The sequence below is a fragment of the Cervus elaphus genome, chromosome 5 (genome assembly GCF_910594005.1).
Source record: "Cervus elaphus chromosome 5, mCerEla1.1, whole genome shotgun sequence".
NCBI classification, from domain to species: domain Eukaryota; kingdom Metazoa; phylum Chordata; class Mammalia; order Artiodactyla; family Cervidae; genus Cervus; species Cervus elaphus.
The window spans coordinates 34,579,096-34,596,834 of NC_057819.1; the positions used below are offsets into that span (position 1 = coordinate 34,579,096).

The following is a 17,739-nucleotide window of genomic DNA, read 5'->3' on the forward strand; positions in this document are numbered from 1 at the left end:
GATTTGAATGTAAAATAAATAGAGCAGAAAAGCAAAGTCTGAGACTTGACTTTCCTGAAGTCACCAGGAGGGAACAGAAGATAAAGAAGCTACTAAAGGTGGAATTTAACTAATAGGATTAAGTGACAACCAGGGTAAGTTGTAGCCTGGAACCCATATCCGCAAACTTTTATTCTGCATGGTCCATATAGTAAATAGCTTAGGCTTTGCCACTCATATTACCTTCATCTGCACAGACAACATATATTTTTCTTCCAGATTTATTGAGATATAATACTGCACTGTGTACATTCAAAGTGTACAACATAATAATTTAACTTCCATCATGGAATGATTATCACACTAAGTTTAGTGAGCATCTATCATCTCACATAAATGCAAAATAATAGACAAAATTATTTTCCCTTGTGATGAGAACTCATTGTTTAGTCTCTTAACAATATTCATATGTAACATGAGGCAGTGTTCATTAAACTCGTCATGTCATCCATTACATCCCTAGCGTTTATTTATCTTATAACTAGAAGTTTGTATCACATTCAGGTAATTCTGTCTTTCCCCATTCTCTGCCTTGGGTAACCTCAAATTTGATCTCCTTTCTATGAGTTTGTTTACTTGTTTGTTTTTAAAGTATAATTGACACTATGTTAGGTTGCAGTTCACAATATAGTGATGCAATCTTTCTATATATTGCCAAATTATCACCACAATAAATCAAATTACTACCTGTCACCATACATAGATACTACATTATTATTTGCTATATTCCCCCACGCTATACATTTTGTCCCCATAACTCATGTATTTTGTAACTGGAAGCTTGTACCTCTTAATCTCCCTCACCTATTTCATTCATTTCCTCACCCCTCCCCTCAGACACTCACCTTTTTGTTCTCTTTATCTATGACTTTGTTTCTGTCTTGCTGTGTTTGTTCACTTGTTTTGTTTTTTTTTTAGATTACATATATAAGTGAAATCATACTGTATTCCTCTTCCTCTGATTTATTTTAGTTACCACAATACCCTTTAGGTTCATCTACACTGTCAAAAATGGCAAAGTTTCACTCATCTTTATGGATGAGTAATATTCCATGGTATACATAACTCAAGCCTTTTTATCCATTCATCTGTTGATGGGCACTTAGGTTGCATCCATATCTTGGCTATTGTAAATAATGCTGCAGTGAACTTATTTTTTGTTTTCTTCAGAAAAATACTCAGAAGTGGAATTCCTTGATTGTATGTTAATTCTATTTTTAATTTTCTTAGGAAATTTTCTATTATTTTCCATAGTGGCTGCATCTATGTACAATTCCACTAACTTGGACAGATTCTTTACAACTGAGTCACCTAGGAAATCCTTGACTTATATTATGGAAGTTTAAAAAACTAAGCAATTCTATAAAGTAATAAATAAATTATGGGGTAGTAAAATAAGAAAGTAATTGACAATAATAATTATGCATAAACCTACATATAGAACATTAGTATACTCAACATGTAAAATAGCTTGTTTAAACAAGTTTAAAAGTAGATTTAACAGTCTTTGGAATGCCAGGCCTGGGAACATAGGAAAAAAAAAAATGAAAAACATTGAAAAGGCAGGCTGATTGAATACTTTAAAGGCTAGGGTTCTCTAATATATAAAGAAAGGCAAATATATGAACTTCTGCATAATTTAGATTACAAATGCATTCTCATTTGCATGGCTGTGAATGAAAACACACTGGCAATGGCATTATAAAGAAGGCAGAAATAAGTATGCAACAAATCAGGTGACCTAAGCTATATACACTCAACTTGGGTACCACAGTGTGGGTTCACCCAAGAGTAGTAGAGAGACGCTTCTAGATACAGAGTGAACTACTGGGAACAAATTCTGAGTCAAAGGTAAAGAGAGAGGCTTTGATGTTTGATAAAAATGTAAGCATTAAATTTGAAAACCCCTGGACATATTCTCTCACTGATCAGATCGTTAACTATGAAAATGCATTGGTTTCATATATAAACTACTATGTAGAAAAAAAATTAATGAAAACCTACCATGCAGCGCAGGGAATTCTGCTCAGTGCTCTGTGGTGACTAAATGGGAAGGGAATCCAAACCAGAGGGGATATATGTATAGCTGATTCATTTGGGTGTACAGAAAAACTGACACAATATTGTAAAGCAACAATACTTTTTTTTTTTTTTTTAAGAAAATAAGATTTCAGCAGTTCTCCTGGCTTAACGTTACTGCTTCTCTATCAGTCAGATTCTTAAGACTGGCAGGAGGGTCTGCTCCCTTGGAGGTAGCTGAGAATTAGGGAGAAAAAAAGGGTTTGCAAAAATAAAAAAAATTGAATCTTACTGAAAATATGTAATGGCAATCTTTATTATTTTCCAACAAATGATCTGTTCTCCAGCTAGATTGTTCTCATCAAAATTTCATAAAAGCAAATAATTTCCCACAGTGACTAAAGAGTATATCACACATTTTATTAATCAAATTCCTTTTAATCTACATTTAGTAGCCACATTTCCAAAACCTATACAACTCATCCCTAATTACTATGCGTTTTACTAATTTCTTCTTGTCTGAACTTTCATAGCATTTACATTTGGTGTAACATGATTTGGCCTTTAATCATGTATTATCATTCCCACCTAAAATGTTAGCCTTTGCTATCCCAGTATTTCTACATTTTCCAAACATACTGGGGGAAGATACAATATTACTTCAGCAAACATATGTTTAAATATCACTTATTGTAGCAAAAATACAGGGAGTGGAACCAAAAGGTATGTATTTCTCAAACATGATGTTAAACCCTACGCCATGTTATCCAGAATCATTGAGAAGCCAAATTTTAGAGCATCTTCAAATTATGGTCTCTGGATGGCTCCCAGTTGGCATATCATTTGTTACCAAGTTGAGAATAGTATAGAAATGTAAAACAATCACTTAGAATCTTTATTTATACAAATATTTGTATTTAAATTTGAGCTATTTATGAATACACTAGATATATTCCTTTTAATCTTGCTTTCCTAAATATAAGTAAATGTATAAAAAAACCTAGATCTTACAATAACATATTAAACAATTTAATATCAATGGTTATCTCCCTTATTGGATTTTTTAAGGCAATGAAGTTAAAGTACTTTCATCAATTTTTAATCAAGATCACTGCTTATAACACAAGTTTTACAACTGCTATTTTCTACAATTAGATAAACTGAATATATCTAATTTTTGTTGCCATTTCATTTATGAAAATGTCATAAACAGTCTAGTTCATATTAATTAAAGTATAGGTAATCAGAGCAGTTTAGGGCTGATTTGCCTTAATTGGCTTATCAAAGAAAATTACCAGACAGCATTATTTTTATTCTAGGATATCAAAGTTGTTCAGACCACATAGAAATAGAAATTTTCATCCTTTCTTTTAATATAAAGTTAATGCATGTATGTCTTTCAGTGATATAATAAAAATGGAGCAGATAACACTACAGTATCATAAACTGAGGACTGGTTTCTTTTTAGAAACAAAGTATTAGAGAGATTAAAAAATAGGCTTTGAGGTCAGCCAGACATAGACGTAATCCAGTTTTATACTCACATAAGCTGTGTGAATACTCCTCTTAAGCTTTATGTCACCTGTATAATATTATCAATCACATAGGACTAATATGTGGGTTAAATGAGGTTATATTTGAAATGGTCAAATGAGCAATAAATGTTACCTGTTATTTTCAAATAGAAAATTCACCATTGGCTACATTTCATGAAAATTATAACAGTCCATGAATTTTTCATCATTTTTTTTTCCAGTTTCCAAAATGGTTTGGAGGGAAGTTGTGAATATTTAAAATTTCAGATAGGTGGTTTAAATATTAGTTGCATACATATTAAGAAGAAAAATTTTCCCTTTATTATTTTGCGGTTCTATGATATTGAGCTAATTATCTTTTCTCAGTCTCCTTATCTAGAAATTGAGAGGGTTAATTAGAATTTGTCCATTGTTCTAATAAAAGAAAAAAAAAGCTATTTGAAATACTTCTACTCTGCTTAAGCAGGAAATATTTTATTAGCTTTTGGAAGTATTAGTAGTATTATATTAGGTCCACCCATGTTGTTGCCAATGGCAGAATTTCTTTTTTGTTTTGTTTTGGCCGTCCCATGCAACTTGCAAGATTTTAGTTCCCCAATCAAAGACTGAACCTGGACCCTTGGCAGTGAAAGCTCAGAGTCCTAACCACTGGATCACCAGGGAATTCCCAGAATCTCATTCTTTTCCATGACTAATATTCTACTGTGTGTGTGTTTGTGTGTGTGTGTGTAAATCACATCTTTAACCATCCATCTGTTGATGGGCATTTGGGTTGCTTCCATATCTTGACTATTGCAAATAATACTACAATGAATATAAGGGTGCATGAATCTTTTCAAATCAGTGTTTTTATGTTCTCTGAATATATACCAGCAGTGGAATTGATGGGCCATATGGTAGTTCCCTTTTTAGTTTTATGAGGAGCCTCTGTACTGATTTCCACAGTGACTATAGCAATTTACATTCACACCAACAGTGTAGGAAGGTTCCCTTTCCTCCATATTCTCACCAGTATTTGTTATTTGTCGAGTTTTTAATGATGGCCATCTTCAGAGGAGTGAGGTGAATAACCAATTCAAAAAGAAATAAATTTGTAGAGTATTAAATTTCAAATGTCCACAGAACATAAGAGACGAAAGAACCTTAGACATTTTGTGAATGCAAGGCTAAATAATTTGTTTGTTGGTTCTCCTGGCTTGGGTTGATCCAAGTCTCAGTGAACACTGAGAATCCAGTGGCAGGGACTTAATATCTATTTGGAAAGGCATAAATTTGAATAATGGGGAAATCAAATTAAATGTCAAGACCATAGGTTTCCCTTTAGATACAAGAAGCAATAGAGTTCAATAAAATGTCCTTTGAACTAAAGGAATTAGACAAATATGGGGAATATCAGGACATGTAAATTATATGGATACACAAGGTTCATGATGGATCAACTCAATTAAATGTAGTGTAGATAGTTGGAATTAAAAAATTAGTGTTTCATTTCATTGTCCAAAGTGATGAAGATCTGATTTTTACAAAGGTGATTTTTACAAAGGTCATGAAAGAGCAAATGTGCTCTTTCCTAACTTTATTTAACAAAGCACAATTGGTAAGTTGGTTAGATAGGGTGAATATACATCACTTAAAAATTCTTTTTGTCACCTGATAACACATGAACTTGAGTTCACACAAAAAATAAAAAATATAGAAAGATGAAACTTACTTCTTTGTTCTGGATTCTAATTTTTTAAGTAACAATAGAGAATATTTGTTTAAATGGTCATTTCCAACCATGGATTAATAGTAAAGATTAGAAGGACCATAAGAAGACTCTGTTTGGATTAATTTACCTTGACATTTCATTTGGAGCATCAAGATAAATTAATCCAAATAGATTCATTTAAAACGTATTTTGTGCATATGTTCTTAGTCATGTTTGACTCTTTGGGACCCCATGGACTGTAGCCTGCCAAGCTCTTCTCTTCATGGGATTGTCCAGGAAAGAATACTGGAATGGGTTGTCATTTCCTCCTTCAGGGGATCTTCCTGACCCAGGGATCAAACCTACATCTCCTGTGTCTCCTGCATTGGAAAGGGGATTTTTATCACTGAGCCACCTGGGAAGCCCAAAATGTATTATAAACTCAAGCAATTTTATTTTTATAGATTTCATTTCTCTGTGTTCTTATTATATTACTAAAGCAAATGTAGATTTTTAAATAAATAATACCTGTGAAATAGATTATCAGGCAGTTGAAGGAATGACTTCTACAAAACGTGATTGAAGCAAAAAGCTTGAAGTTTACTTTGGGAGATCATAAGCCACATTCACAAACTATCTTTAGCCATTTAAGGGACTTTCATATAGATTCTATCCCTTGATGCTTTCTAGTTTTTATTAAATGGATTAAATTAAATTAGTTATTATTGGTATAAATCCATAGGATAAAAAGGAAACAAAGCTACACTTCTAATGGAAAAAGTCAAGCAATTTGAACGAGATTGTATACCAAAAATAAGTTCCCTTCGCTTTCTTTAAATGCACATTTTTTAATGCTAATTTAAAGATTTCTCTTTTGGGGGACATTAGTTGATGAGCAAGACGTTTTACTGATTACTTTATAAGAATATCTATGTCATCCCTCCCTCTGAATAGCTTACTCTGTCTAGCAACCATTTAAAAAATGTTGAAGTGTAAATTGAGGTAATTTTATAATTGTTGTGTTCTCTACATATGTTCAGTACAGTATAATATCATTTAGGAATTTGTTTTTGGAGGAAAATAATCTCACAACGCAAATAGCACAGAGTCATCTTGATGGAGTTCACTGTCTCCCCATATTAATGGCAGAGGTTGCTTTATGTGGAAGGCAGGCTTAATTATATTTTTCAAAAAGTCATTGACTTAAAAATATTATTCTGAAGTATGGTTGATTTATCCTCAAAAATTATAAGGCTGGTTAAAGGATAATTATATGCATGTGTACTTCTGAACTGTATTATAATTCACACATTAATTTGCTCCACATAGGAACACCTATACTGAGTATCACTGCACCTTACTTTTCTGGTCAACATTCTTTAAAAGTCATTTTAGCAGGATTCATGTTGTTAACTAGTTAATGACTATTGCAAAAAACTTATATTCTATTTCTCATAGGTATGAAGTGAGTGGATACTGGCCAAAGTATTTACACACATATAAAATATTTTGCTATGTTTGTACTAATTAATGTAAAAATATAAAATTATACCCATTTTAAAATCAAATGTTGTAAACCTTTAAAAATAAATGTTACATTAAAAAATAATTTACTTCTGTACCTACTTTCTTTATGGGTAAGAGGACAGATCAAAAGTACATTTTTGTGTGTGTATTTTTTGTTTAAAACTATATCTTTATTATATTGTCTGCAGAATTGCATTTGGTCTTGTCCCTTTTTACTGACAAATCTGAAAACGTTCTGCCACACTATCCAGCTCAGGAATATTCTCGAGTAATAAAATGAAGACAATATGGAATAAGAATTCATCCAAACTGCATCTGTGATTTAGTTCAGTGCAAATCCTTTATGTATGTAGATTATATAATCTTTTTTTTTTTTTGCATCTTTAAGCTTTCCAAATAATTTCAGAACATAAGATAATTTTTGCACAATTATGTTCACTATATCTGTACACTGAAAGTTAAAATATAAAACCATTATATGATAAATTATATGGAGAAATATTGAATCGTCATTGTAAACTTTCAGCAATATGTTAAAAATTTGTGATTTAGTCATTTAATAAAATAGAGACATTAATTTACTATATTGTTTTCCTTCCTTCTAATTATTCAAACTGAGACTAATGACCCATCTAAATATGAAAAGGATATTAATGAAATGACAAGCTTTCAGTGTTAAGTTAATATTTTGACAACTACTGTTGAAACAGAAAATGTTAGCAATGGGAAATCAAACAAGAGATTAAAGTTAAATGTCAAGTTTAAGAAATGTCAAGAAAAAATAAGGACTAAAATTAGAATAAATCATGAAGATCATAAATCTAATCCTCAAAACATTACAAAAAATATGCCATTTTCAATGTATTAAGAAAAGATGAAAGTTAGGGATTTTGTAAGCAATATTATCCTTCAGAGAGAAGCATCACAAGAAAACATCTAATATTGATGATTCAAGAAATATTTCTGAGAGCATTAGTTAAAGTGATTAAATGTAATTAATTACATGAAGACAGACTGGGGATGCACAGAGTAAAAAACTACTTTTTTTTTTCTCTTCTAGTATTTTTGAAAAATATTTATTTATTTGGTTGTGCTGGGTCTTATTTGTGGCATACAAACTCTTAGTTGCTTCTTCTAGTATTTTACATGTATACATATACAAACTCATTTTATAATCTTAAAACCATACCTACAAACAATTTCCACTCCACTTTTTCACTTACTTTAATATCATAATTATTTTATGTCATTACATTTTCTGTGAAATTATCATTTTTATTGGTTGTGCTGTAGTCTGCCATATGGATCTGCTCTAATTCATTTCATTGCTCTGTCAATTTTGGAAATTACTACTTCTGTTATAAATGTGTACACAATAAAGATATGTTGCTATCTACCACTTTTTAATCTAAACATTTTGTATTATTATTTTTTTACCATGCCAATCTGTTACTTTGAATAAGTCAACTGGTACTTTTTTGTGTGAATAAAACTAAATCTTAGACCAGAAACAGTAATTGAAGAGCCATAGACTGATTTATGTAATTTTGTAATTCTCAAGTAAAAATGTTTCATGTTTAAAGACATTTGTATGAATGAATTTTATATTGAGATCTTTAATTTTAGCCTCAAGAAGTTTCTATTGAAAAACCCAAATTCCTATAAGCACAGTTCTTTCTCAAGTACAAAAAAATGTGCTCTTAGGTGTATACAGTGAATCCTTATTCCTCATATAAAAAATGTGATGGCAATACATTGTCTGAGACACATACATGATTCTGATCACATCCAAATAACTTGGCTGGTTCTTAATAATAATCTCTCAAAGACTTAATATGTTATTTTAGATAAAATTACTTGACCCAATTAATATGCTATAGAACTCCATTGAAATACTGTTGCACAATTTACATGCCTCCCACAACTGTCCCCTAATGTTAGGCTTGCATATTTCAAGTGCATTAGAAGCACAATGTGAGAATTTCGTGAGTGTGATTTTTAATGAAACATTTGAAGGCCTCTTTAAATCCAGGGCTACAAAGACCAATTTCATAAATTTAGTTCTTTTAAAATCTACAGCATAATCTTGTAAGAAATAGTTAGAGGTAGTTTACATTACTCTCTTTAGGTAGCCTTTGCAGGATACTATTGTAATCGCAAAGGGATGAAAGTTTAAATTTTTATCATTTTATTACTCTTTGTAAATTAAGCCATGTTTGAATAGAAACCCACTGAGAACAGAATAAGTGGGGAAACATTTCGATTACCTTTCTGAAATATACAAGTGGTACTGAATTCAAAAGTTTGCTCAATGGCTTCATGGGGAAATGAATTGTCTGCACTGTATAAAGGGGCTGATGTTTTAACAATTGTTTTTGTGGATAGAATTTGAAGAGGTAATAATTGGATTAGAAACAAAAGGAGATGCTGGGAAGGGAATTGAGAAATGCCCTAAGGTCTGAGCTGCTCTTGGAGAGGGGAATACCAGCAGAGAGAGAAATATGGACATAGCAAAGAGAGGTGTGTTTTCCCATTTCTAATCTCAGTTTCAATTTCTTGATTCCTAAGTATTCTGCACACTATGGACAAACTGTCCCTATGTACAAGCTCCATTTTAATAGGGTGCTAATAATATGATTTATAAAGACAAGGGAATTTTCTTACATGGAAATTCTAAGCCTAGATAATAGACATTTTACATTAGACTTTCTGCAGAAAATATGTTCCCCTAGACTTAAAGTTGCATCAAAATCAGAACTAGAATCTTCACATTCCAAAATATAAGACCCATGCATGATGAGGGCCTGAGCCACCAGAGGCTTCCCTGGAGGCTCAGATGGTAAAGAATTTGCCTGCAATACAGAAGACCCAGGTTCCAACCCTGGGTTGGGAAGATCCCCTGAAGAAGGAAATGGCTACCCACTCGTCTTCTTGCCTGGAAACCAGACAAGCCTGGCAGGCTACAGTTCATGGGGCCACAAAGAGCTGAACACGACTAAGCAACTCACACACACACACACACACACACACACATATGCATGATAAGATATATGTGATTTTCTTTCAAGCTCTTCTAGTCTATTTATTCAGAAAAGAATAAATAATACCATGGTATATATAGAGAACAGCCGCTGAGTGAACTGAAGTAAAAAAAAAAAAAAAGTGTTGACGATTAAGAGTTGTAGACATGTAGATATGTTGACAAAATACTTGAAAACCAGAAGAGTTAAAAAGTTGGTAACCTTGAAAAAGCTTGTCTTCCCTGAGCCATAATTGAAACATTTTTCCAAACCCATTTCAGTTTGACTTCTGAAGTTACAAGTCTGGGATAGAATTCTATTTGCTTGAAGTTCACACTTATTGCTGGTGACAAGATGAAACTACATATACAACTAGGATAAATATAGCTAGAATCCTAGCTAGTTAGGCTACATCACCAAAAAAAAAAAAAAAAGGAAAAAAGAGAGATGAAAGTATAAATAAAAGAATATTCTATGAATCTTCAATCAACTCACTGTCAAAAGCTGAAATCTGACGCAATCTGACATTGTACCAAAATTGAATTTTTATTTAGAGCAAGGAAACAGCATCTTCTAAGAGATTTCATCAAGAATTCTATACTCTAAATATTTCAGTTTTAATCTAAATGTTGCTGGTCAATGAGTTATATTGGGGATTGCACTGTTCTTCTCTTAATATCAACAGTGACTTTGAAAAATATTATATCTATGTTTAATCTTTTGTGCGTGTGTGGGATAAATGATTACAAAAGCCTCATTTTCTCTACTCACACTCAATAAATTAATCTCCTAAAATCCAGAAGAACTAGATTTTTTTCTATATTAGCAGTCTAACCTATCTTGGACTGAGCATCTGCACAGTATAATTTGACTGTGTGATTCTGAATTAATAGACCCATGAGACTGATTGCATGTGTGTGTGCTAAGTTACTTTATTCATGCCCAGACTCTTTGTGAGCCCATTATCCTGCCTGGCTCCTCTGTCTGTGGGATTCTCCAGTAAAGAAAACTGGAGTGAGTTGCATGCTCTCCTCCAGGGAATCTTCCTGACCCAGAGGTTGAACCCACATCTCTTACATCTCCTCCATTGGCAGGTAGGTTCTTTACAGCTCATGCCACCTGGGAAGCCCAGAGATTATGTTTACCCTGAAACAATTCAATGATCATTAATTTTTATGAAACATTTTTCACAAACACATTAAAAGAGGAATGCTGTTTTGTAGGAATTGTAAATCAAGGAGAAACAGTAGGTTGAGGTGGAGAAGGCAAAGGCACCCCACTCCAGTACTCTTGCCTGGAAAATCCCATGGATGGAGGAGCCTGGTAGGCTGCAGTCCATGGGGTTGTGAAGACTCAGACATGACTGAGCGACTTCACTTTCACTTTTCACTTTTCACTTTTATGCATTGGAGAAGGAAATGGCAACCCACTCCAGTGTTCTTGCCTGGAGAATCCCAGGGATGGGGTCGCACAGAGTCGGACATGACTGAAGTGACTTAGCAGTAGCAGTAGGTTGAGGAGAGAATTAGATGCATACAACTTTAAATTCAGACAATGCATAAAGAATGAAGAGTCTAAGGCTGTACACAATGGAACAATGGAGTTTTCAATAAATGCACTTCATAAATGTTATTTGATTGCCTGCAATGTATAAGGCAGGTACTAAAGTACTTGTATTCCCAAGTACATTGGAAGTAAAAATTTCACTTCCTTGTCAAAGCCTTGGCTAATGGAGACAGTAAGATGCGGTGGATTGTATTCTCTGTCAGTTAGGCTATGGCTAGGCTATGTTCCCCAGTTTTTAGGTCAACAGATAATCTGATAGAGAATGGGCAAACAACATAGTCTTACCGTATGACACAGGGAACTATATCAGTATCCTGTGATAGACCATAGTGGAAAAGAATATGAAAAAGAATATAAGTGAATCACTCTGCTGTCCAACAGAAGCTGATATAATATTATAGATCAACTATACTTGAATAAAATAACAAAAAGAACTAGTCTGGTGTCTCTGTGAAAGCGTTATGGATGTGATTAACATTTAAAATTAGTTGACTCTAATATAGACCTAAGATAGATCATTCCCCCTATGATGTGGGTGGGCCTCATCCAATCAGTTGAAGGCCTTCAGATTTAAGATTGAGGTTTCCCACAGAAGAAGAAATCCTGCCTTAGGGCTTCCACATAGAAATATGCTTGAGTTTCTAGTCTGGCTGCAGATGTCAGACTCAAGACTCTAATATTGACTTGTATCCACAGTCTGCTGACTTAGTCTGTGGTTTTTGAATTCCATGATGAATATCAACTCATATTTGAATTCCCTGCTGCCTGGTTGGCCCTACAAATTTGACACACATACCACTCCACCAACCATTACCAGAGCCAGTTGCTTAAAATTAGAATATGGAGCCAATGTTAGTGATGGAGAGATAAAAATCCAGATCTAGATAGAAATATTAATTCTACTGGTTCCGTTTTTCTCTGGAGAAAAATATTCTTTTGGCATAAGACCCAGCAATTTTCTCATGAAATTAGTTTATAGTTAGACATGTAAATCTAGTAGAAAGTGGCACCAGATAGCTTTCGTCCTCTGAAATTAACATCTTCTTGTATTTAAGCAGGAAACAAAATAGATTCACGTAAGAAGCAATTATTTAATTTAGCATTTATTCTCAGAGCATAACACCATCAATTTTTATTTTTTCTACTTCTGTATGCTTGTGTATCATGAAAATGTGTCTGTATACATGTTCCAATTATTTAAGCTTATCTCACATTAAGGAGAAGGAAATAGCAACAACCCACTCCAGTATTCTTGCCTGGAGAATCCCAGGGACAGAGGAGCCTGGTGGGCTGCTGTCTATGGCATCACACAGAGTTGGACACGACTGAAGCGACTTAGCAGCTGCACATTAAGGAACAACAAAATAAAGCAATGTGAAATAAAAGTTTATCTACTCTAGCCTTTATTTCACATATATTGATTATAATAATTTCATAAGAAATTTCTCTTTTTTATATAAGCAAAAATTTCTATATTCTGTATTTGACAATTATAAATAAGATGTAATTTTAGCCAATTCTCCATTCTCCATATTATTTTTAGTGCTTTACCAAATATATTGGTCAGTTAAAAACGTATTTGTATTTTAATTTCAATATTCAAATTTCAGGAATGTCATCAATTTAAACACACACTATTTGATAGTTTCTGTTGAAAAATACAAATCTAACTTTCCCTAATCTTTTTGCTTGCTTTTCCATTAGCATATAGAAATTTTGTAAATGTTTGTTTTATATAAGATAGGAACACTAACTTTCTGTCCTTATAACTTTTTCTTTCACAATAGGCATTTCTAGCATTAATCCCACATGTACAATGACTGTAAGGTTTCCAGGGACTATGATTTGAAAATTCTGAAGCCATCAATTAGTTCATATAATCAATTATCCCTGATTTGTCCTTGGTGATGTATACAGTGGATGTGGATTCTCAGGCTGAAGGATGTGAATTAAGGCTGTCATCACTGACGTCTGGTTTTCATCACCTCTTCAATTTTTCTCTTTCTTATAGAAAAATATACGTGTGTGTGTGTGTGTGTGTGTGAGTGTTATTTATAGGTGCCTCAGAAGGTAAAGAATCTACCTGCAATGCAGGTGACCCAGGTTTGATCCCTGAGTTGGGAAGATACCCTGGAGAAGGAAGTGGCAACCCACTGCAGTATTCTTGCCTAACAAATTCCACAGACAGAGGAGCCTGGTGGGCTATAGTCCATGGGGATGCAAAGAGTAGGACATGACTGAGCAATTAACATTTCACTTTCACTATTTCATACACACACTTATATACATACAGAGAGAGAGATACATAATTCTATATGCTTTCTACTTCAGTTGTTTTAGGAGGAAGTCTAAGTATCCAGAAGGGCTTAAAAAAGAGACATTCAGTTAAATAAACTTTACATCCCTATTGTCCAGATATGTCACAAAACAAAACAATTTTTGCTTTTTTCAGCTTTAGCTTCCAAATAGTTAGCTACAACTGCTAATTCTGTAGGAATCTAAGAGAAAACTACTTTGTAAAATGATTCTGTTTGGATTTATATTATAATTTGGATGCCACATTTCTGATATCTGTCTGTTAGACCAGACTTATCATTCATACTATTTTTAAAATAGCTTTTATTGGAGTATAGTTGATTTATAAGGCTATGTTTGTTTCTGCTGTACAGTTGTATATATGAAAATATATGCATATATGTACACACACACACACACACACACACACACACACACACACGCATACACTCTGTTTTAGATTCTTTTCCCATATAGACACAGAGAATTGAGCTCCCTGTGCTATACAGTAGGTTCTTCTTACATAATGTTTTTATAAAAATATAAATCTGCTATAAAATTGAGTGAATTGCTTTCTCAGAAACAAATATCAGTATTTTTATATGTGTTTATATATTTACATACATGCACAACTTACTCAAAATACGTTTAGTCAGTATTGATTTGATGTGATTATAAAACTAAAATGCACATACAATTTCAAATGTTTTAATACTAAAGTATTGATTGACAAAAATGGTGATTCTATTTATTAATTTAGACTATAAATGAAATAGTTTTAAATAAAAAATAGTTTGTTTTAAATATTCATACAAGTATTGAGTTAAATTATTTCCTTTCTTCAAAATAGGACACATTAGGTCATTTTGTCCTATAGTGTCTGAAGACATGCTGACCTAACATCTCACTCTCAAAATTTTTTTCCTTTTCTTCCTAGGATATGGCTTTAAGGTGTAAACCATTGTTTCCATAAATTAACATATGGCAACACTGGCTACTAGTAGACTGGAAACAGGAGTTGAAAATAAAGGATCTAAACCAAGGCATTAATATATATTTTTGCTCACATCTGGAGACCATGCCAACCTTAAAATAAATATCAAGAGAGGGTTGTATTCTGAGGTCCACCAATATTTTATTTTTGGATGACTGCACTTGTGTGGGAACACATAGGTAATTCAGGTACCTTCAGTATTACATATTTTGATGTACAAACATATATTTATGTGGAGATATATATGTATGTGTGTGTATATATATACACATATATATATATATAGCTGTGGGACTTCAGTGGTAAAGAATCTGCCTGCCAAGCAGGAGTTGCAGGTTGGATCCCTGGGTCAGAAAGATCCCCTGGAGAAGGAAATGGCAACCCACTCCAATATTCTTGCCTGGAAAATTTCATGGACAGAGGAGCCTGGTGGGCTACAGTCCATGGGGTAGCAAAAGAGTTGGATTTGACTTAGCAACTAAACAATAACAACAGAATATATAACCATAGCAGTAGAAACATAATTTATTATTACCTTGCACAAAAGTATACTCCCTAATATGTAAAATCAATACCCATTTAGTCAGATATTCTTTTATTTTCCAAATGCTGTATCAAAATTTTACACAGAACAATTTTTTCTGTGAAAGGTAAGGTACAGATAGATATCAATAAATAAAGGAATTGATGTTTATCCATCTAAATCTAAGTCATTCATTCCATTGTGAGCTCATGAAAAAATAAGATGAAAAACAAAAGGGAATTCACATTTATAAAGCAGCTAATATACCCCAAATTTCATCAGATTATTTGCAGTTTATTTTCTTTTACAGTGTAACCATTGCCCACCAAAATGAGAGACATTGTAAATTAAAGAGCCAGTAAAGTTCTGTCATGTTCATTTTTGGTATTCAATTCTAGTGCTTTTATTTTAATTACAAACAAGTAGTTAAGAATACATGATATATTATTTTCCTCTTCAAATATAAAACCTGAAGAGAGTAACAGATAATATCATAGCTTTAATATGGTCCCCCCAAAATGTCTCACATATGTATAGATTTCATTGTATTTTCAAAACACAATTCTATGTAAAATTGCTGCATAAAACTATAAAGGAATTTTTTAAAATACTTGCCTGAAATCCAAGGAGCTTTTCACTCGGCTTAATGTGCCTCTGAAATTCACATTCTATGGGTTGTATCACTTTGATTCCATCTTCATAAAAAACATAGAACATGTTCCCAATTCCCAGACCTTAGGAATAAAAACACATTCAAAAGTTCAAAATAAAATTATCAGAAACCTTTACGACGAAAACTCAGTGCCTGTCATATTGCTGGTGGGAGATCAATTTGTGAAGTTGTGTAATGTTAATAAAGCAAACCATGTGAGACCTGTACCAAACGTCCGAGTAAATCTGTGATATTATGCAGAAATTCCACTTCTTCTCCCTAATGCGCACATCTTTGTAAGTCAACAAATGTTTCAGATATCTTCAACCAATTATAAATGTAAATTATGAACCCTTTGATACACAGATTATGTCTGCTACCTTCCCACTTAATTTAGGTGTTGATTTAAGATATAAAAGTACTTTCTGAAGAATCATGTTTATCCTAGTTCTCATTCGAGTTCCCTAGGGAAAATAAACTGTCCTTTGCAGGAATTTAGAAACAAAATTGTTTGTTTCTATTGTTCTAGAAACAAAAAGACCAATTCCTCTAGATTTGGGAGAATATGTATTGAATATTTTCCAAAAATAACATTTGTAAATGTAATCCCACTTGAGGTCGTACATGTTAGTTTTCATAATGATAAATTTTGGGGTTAGTTTCTTCAGTTTAAAACTCGAATTAATATAAGGTCTTGCAAAAATCTCATTTAAATCATACTATTAATTTTTTTTCACACTGCAGGTTTGGGTTTGTGACATCTTAGAAATCCATCTTACTTACATTATAAACCCACTCCTCTTGGGTGCAGGATGCTACAGATTAGACACCTGAAATGCCCGTGAGAACTAATGGAGGTCTGCACCTGGGGACTTGTCACCTCTGATTGCACAGCTCTTCTCTTTTTTCCGCTGCTTCTGTCCTGTTCCGACTTGTCCAGACTAAGAGCATGTAGTCCTTCCTTTCCTGATCCTTTCCTGATTACCTCATCCAAGTATACCAGTTTGCAAACCGTATTTATTCAGTTTAATTCTACCACACATAATCCAGTGAGAGCATATGCCCTTTAACAGTTAAGAAACTATATTGAAATCTTGGTAGTTTGAAAACCCAAATTGCTTAAAATGTTTAACATCTGAAAACATTTTAAATTTTTATTTCAATTGACAATACTTGCAGTTTATGAAATCAAGACTGAGGATCCCAAGTATTTGATTTGCAAAAAAATAAAATTATTTAACTTAAGCTGTATTTTCTTTTATTAAATATGTTTCTAGCTAATTTAAAATGTCACCAGTTCTGCCTATTTGATCTGTGTCCATCTATTTTTATGATTATGAGGAAAATGTATTTGATCAGAATTATAATTTTATTGGTGTTTATACATATGAAATTATTTCTAACTAATAATGCATATCCATTTTAATATTATTTTGACAAATCATATTGTTTTAGAAATATTTTACCATTCTTTTAGTTTAATGCATGTTATTTTTATCAGTTAATTGTGCATTTTAGTTCCAGAATGTACAACATCACAATGAGATGTTCCTGAATAGTACCAGAAATGGCAAGGACTAAATTCAAGTTGTTTTTCATCAAATAAAATTTAAGACTTGTCAGCTGTTATTCATAATTACAGCTCTGCATACAGAAACATCAATCCTATACCCAAAGGTATACAAAACTCAGTTTTTATGCAAAAAAATAATGTGTATCAATAAGCTTTTGTATAAACATGGATAGATGGTTGATGTGTGCTACCTATTAGTGACTTGCAAATTAACATGACTGGGTGTTGAAACTTATGAGCACAAGCAAGCTGTGATGTGGTGTCTGATTTTCACTTGTGTCAGTTACTTTGTTTGATGATGATTAC

The 17,739-nt window shown here is 32.8% G+C and overlaps 1 protein-coding gene across 4 annotated transcripts in view; it reads right to left on the minus strand.

The window, feature by feature from the left end:
* Window positions 1-17,739, minus strand: part of FSTL5 (follistatin like 5) — an 864,807-nt gene that overhangs the window by 102,060 nt on the left and 745,008 nt on the right. For all 4 annotated transcript variants that reach the window (XM_043902330.1, XM_043902328.1, XM_043902329.1 and 1 more), the window contains one exon: window positions 15,824-15,942. In XM_043902330.1, the coding sequence (XP_043758265.1) occupies window positions 15,824-15,942 (119 nt within the window). The remainder of the gene's footprint in view (window positions 1-15,823; window positions 15,943-17,739) is intronic.